Source organism: Miniopterus natalensis, chromosome 2 (assembly GCF_054644295.1).
Source record: "Miniopterus natalensis isolate mMinNat1 chromosome 2, mMinNat1.hap1, whole genome shotgun sequence".
NCBI classification, from domain to species: Eukaryota; Metazoa; Chordata; class Mammalia; order Chiroptera; family Miniopteridae; genus Miniopterus; species Miniopterus natalensis.
The window spans coordinates 114,501,593-114,503,313 of record NC_142082.1 but is presented as its reverse complement, the minus strand read 5'-3'; the positions used below and the strand labels follow the sequence as shown (position 1 = coordinate 114,503,313).

General features: G+C 46.1%; 1 protein-coding gene across 1 annotated transcript; it reads right to left on the bottom strand.

Moving 5' to 3' along the window:
• Positions 1-394: 394 nt before the first annotated feature.
• On the bottom strand, positions 395-1,270 carry LOC148093784 (cTAGE family member 15-like). The gene has a single exon (XM_087813754.1). It carries the CDS (start codon positions 1,268-1,270, stop codon positions 395-397), a length of 876 nt encoding a protein of 291 aa, XP_087669880.1.
• Between the last annotated feature and the right edge of the window lie 451 nt (positions 1,271-1,721).

The following is a 1,721-nucleotide window of genomic DNA, read 5'->3' as shown; positions in this document are numbered from 1 at the left end:
CAACAAAAGTGTGTCTGGCATTAACTATATTCTAGGCACACTTCACATATTAAGTGACTTCTATAGGTTTGTAATAATAGCCATATCATATAATCCTAGTCTTTTTTTAAATGTCCATGTCAAACTTAGATGACTGTTTAGACAACAGTGATCATTTAAATCAAAACACAATACTTCCAGTATACAATTCTAAAGATCTCATGGGGAATATTGTACTCATGAGAATTATATTAATGAATCTCTATTCAAATGATACTACTGTAAAGTTATAATGCTGTGTATTGTTAAGGGTAATTGTGGCATCTAATTTAGTAAGAGAAGCTAAACTAAAGACAGATCAATCAGAATTACTGGAACAGAAGCGCAGGCAGATGTTGTGCCCTGGTCGTGGTGTTCAGGACCCAGCTGCTGCGGAAGCTGAGTCAAACCTGCAGGTGACCCTGCATTCTGGAGCTCTTGCTGGTGACCTTCCTTCTGGGGACCCCATGATCCGGAGGAGAGCCTGGCACTTCAGGGCCTCTGTGGGCTGCAGGTGGAGAGGAGCAGGAGCCAAAGGGCCACCTGGGAAAGGCTGGAACGTGGATTTGGACTTGGCCTCAGCCAGCATTTGCCTGTTGGGATCATGCTCTCTCCTTAGGTCCTCACGCATCCTCTCAGTGAACTTGGCTGCCACCCAGACTTTTTCAGCTCTCTTCTGGTGGCATCGAATCTCATTTTCATAGTAGAAACTGCTTCTTCGTAATTCCTGGTTCGTGTCTTGGACCATCTTCTTATATATGTTCAGAAGCTGATAGTTGGAGTTCATGTTTCTCCAAACGTTGAAAAATGTCTTCTCCAGTTTGAAGCCGTGCATTTCCTCCTCGAACAGTTTTTCCTGTAGTTGTGTTACATGATCTTCATACACATCAGGAAGAATGTGAAGCTTCAGCTTCAGCTGTTGAATCTCATCTTTTAGGTTTGACTTTTCACACTGCAAAGATGCCTTCTCTGTTTGCAGACTTATTATTTCTGCTGCAAGCTCTTCATTCATTTGCTTTTGCTCCCACAATTGTCTGGCTATTTCCTTATTTTCCTTGTCAGCATCATGAGGGACACCCTTGAGATCAACTTCTGACCCATGGATGAATCGATCCCCCTTTACTTCTTCCCTTTTTTGCAGGAATTCCAAGTTCCCATGATCTCCAAGGTCCTCAGGCTTGGGGATGTTCAGCAGCGGGTTTCCAGCCTCTGGCATCGATTGGCTGCCTCTATCTCGTAGGACCTGCTCCATTCGTGCGTTCAACTGCTCCAGCCTTTGTTTCTCTTCTTCCTTCCTCAAGCACGAGGTCTATAACAAGTGAGGACTGGCCTCCAACCCAGGTGACTTGAGGGTTTCATGGGCTTCTGCCATTGGTCCAGTGTTCTCACTACATCTTGCACAGACCTCATCGATGGCAGAACACATTTTACCTGGCGCCTTCACACTTATTGAAGTGTGAAGTCTCTTTACTATCAAAGACACCACCGCCAGCATGCCCACCAGGATCCTCCAGAACACGGGGGGACTTGGAACACGTCTCAAGTTCTCAGAAATCAAGCTTTCAAGCAGCACCCTGCACAAGTGCTCCAGGATCAGCTGGAAGGTGGATGCGGTAGCAGGTAGCAGGCAGCAGGCTCTCCATCGCTGGTCGGGCTCACAGTTCTGCCACAGGTAACCACTCAGAACTCTGCTGAGTGTTCTG

Excerpts from the sequence above, each read along its gene's own strand:
- LOC148093784 (XM_087813754.1), bottom strand. The coding sequence starts at position 1,270 with ATGGAGCAGGTCCTACGAGATAGAGGCAGCCAATCGATGCCAGAGGCT.